The following is a 2,814-nucleotide window of genomic DNA, read 5'->3' as shown; positions in this document are numbered from 1 at the left end:
CAAACGAAAGGGTACCGGTTGTGGTGTCCCAAAACGAACGATATAATGATCACAAAACACGTTAAATTTGCAGAGGATAAAATAGGGTATGAGTGGATTCGTGGAAAGAGCAATGAAACTTGTAGTTATGCTGGGTGGTCGGATGATAACGAATCAGAAGCCGATACCTTAGATGAATCTGAAACAACTGCGCCACGTAATGAAGAGGTCCTTAGTCAAAAGGGGCGTACAAGATATGGATCAAGGAATCAATCGGATTCCGAGATAGTAGGGGCACCAAAACCCCAATCGGCCCCAAGATCTTCCGGTAGACTGAAGAGGGTTGTGCGAAACCCGTATGGGTGTAAGGGAAAGCCAAAAGGTCAAGTCCTAGACTATGAGGAAGACGGCAGTTCAACAACGGGAAGCGATGTAGAAGCAAATTTCTTAGAAATTATAGAACCGCAAAGTGTTGAAGAGGCATTAGCATCACCACAAGCGACGCAGTGGGAAAATGCGATCAAAGAAGAATTAGACAGCCTATCAGACAGAAACACGTGGGAAGTCACGAAATTACCCGAAGGACGAAAATGTATCGGATGTAAGTGGGTATTTAAACTAAAAAAGGACGCGAGCGGGGAAGTGTCCAGATATAACGCAAGATTAGTAGCGCAAGGATTCTCTCAAAAGAAAGGGATGGACTACGATCAAACGTTCTCTCCAGTAGCCAGCTTCTCAGTAATCAGACTGATGCTAGCAATAACAGTAGATTTCCAGTGGTATACAAGACATTTAGACATAAAATGTGCCTATCTCTACGGACAACTGGAAGAGGAGATATACATGAAGAAGGACAAGTGGCCAAACTACTCAAGCCGATTTACGGGCTGAAACAGTCTGGCAGGAATTGGAACAAGGAGTTAGACGATTTCCTAACAAAGCAAGAGTTTAGACGACTAAAATCCTCGAGCTGTGTATACGTAAATGGTTGTTGGACGGTCGTAATAATATATGTCGATGATATTTTTGTTTTTTTCCAGAGATCAAGTCTCAATTACGGCTTTAGCCGAGCGTATCTGCCAGACCTACGAAGCAAAGGACCTAGGCGAAATAAACTATGCCCTAGGGGTGAAAGTGGATCGTCACGAGAACGGAGCCATATACTTGTCACAAAGAGCGTATGTAGAGAACATCCTAAAGGAGTACAATATGACAGAGTGTCGTGGCGCGGCAACTCCACTGGACCCGGGGACAAAAGTTTCAAAACGAGACAGTCCCAAATCAGAGGAGGCGAGAAAAAGAATGTCAAGGGTGCCATACAGAAACCTAATCGGGTCGTTAATGTACTTAGCACTGCATACAAGACCCGATCTGATATACGCCATAACGAAATTATCACAGTTCAACAGCGACCCAGGAGAAATACACTGGCACCAAGCGAAACATGTGTTACGGTACTTACGCAAAACAAAGGGTTACAGATTGGCCTACGTAGCAAATGAGAAACCCTCTATAAGAATATACTGCGACGCAGACTGGGCAGGTGATGTCGACGACAGACACTCTTACTCAGGGATGGCTATGAAGATAGGAAATAATACCGTGCAATGGTACTCTTCCAAACAGAGATGCATAGCAACTTCTACAATGGAAGCCGAATACATATCGTTGTCTCGAGGTGTTAAGGAGGCGATTTGGGTAAGCATGCTACTAGACGAATTACAATTATCAGAATTTATAATTCCAGGAGGTATTGAAATCTACTCCGACAATCGAGCCGCCATAGACTATTCTAAGAACAGGGTGGAGAAAGCCAAAACCAAACACATAGACATTGCCTACCATATCGTAAGGGAAAAGGTCGAAGAAGGGTTGATAAAGATCGATTATGTCGCAACAGAGGAAAACCCAGCGGATATTCTAACAAAAGGGCTGAAATCTTTATCTCACGACCGTTGAACAAGAAATATAGGCATAGAACGCGCAAAAGTAGGGGATTGTTAAGTATTTGCGCGATGCCGAGTTCGTATATGCCGCGGAAATGGTGTTATGCGTACGCAGTCACGTGACGATCGAGAGATCGCCACCTGGTCATCCTTGTTTACCTACGCAAAATCGTTTCCGCCGTCCATTACTACTAGATCTAGCGATAAGAGCGACCACGTGTTCGGCGAATCAAATACTAATTAAACATACACCTAAATATAAGTAAATATATATATATATATACACCATTATTAGACAGTTGGTGTTATTCAAATCCTATCCCCAACATATATCTACATTAGATATGTAATATACATTTAATAACAATATCATTATTACTATATCTACCTCAGATGAAATTTAATATACTGATTTAATCCCACAGACCAATATACATTGAATAACAATATCATTATTACTATATCTACATCAGATGTAATGTAATATACTGATTTATTCCCACAGACCAATGTACATTTAATAACAAAATCATTATTACTATATCTTCATTAGATATAATGTAATATACTGATCACTTCCCACAGATCAATGCACATATTGTAACATTATCGTCAATACTATATCTACATTAGATACGTAATATACACTTAATGACAGTATCGTTATTACTTTATCTACATTAGACCTACTGCAATATACTGATACCTTCCCACAGATCAATGTACATATAATAACAGTTTCGTTATTACTATATCTACAATACATATAATGTAATATACTGATACCTTCCCACAGATCAATGTACATATAGTAACAGTACCGTTATTACTATATCTATATTAGATATGTAATATACATTTAATAACAATATCACTATTACTATATCTA

At 39.8% G+C, this 2,814-nt stretch overlaps 1 protein-coding gene across 1 annotated transcript; it reads left to right on the top strand.

Moving 5' to 3' along the window:
• Window positions 1-1,188: 1,188 nt before the first annotated feature.
• On the top strand, window positions 1,189-1,938 carry LOC123988910 (secreted RxLR effector protein 161-like). The gene has a single exon (XM_046289667.1). It carries the CDS (start codon window positions 1,189-1,191, stop codon window positions 1,936-1,938), a length of 750 nt encoding a protein of 249 aa, XP_046145623.1.
• Window positions 1,939-2,814: the final 876 nt, after the last annotated feature.

The sequence above is a fragment of the Osmia bicornis genome, unplaced genomic scaffold (genome assembly GCF_907164935.1).
Source record: "Osmia bicornis bicornis unplaced genomic scaffold, iOsmBic2.1, whole genome shotgun sequence".
Lineage (NCBI taxonomy): Eukaryota > Metazoa > Arthropoda > Insecta > Hymenoptera > Megachilidae > Osmia > Osmia bicornis.
This window is presented reverse-complemented; position numbering and strand designations above follow the sequence as displayed.

Bases quoted from the DNA above. Each gene is read 5' to 3' on its own strand.
- LOC123988910 (XM_046289667.1), top strand. From the start codon at position 1,189: ATGACAGAGTGTCGTGGCGCGGCAACTCCACTGGACCCGGGGACAAAA.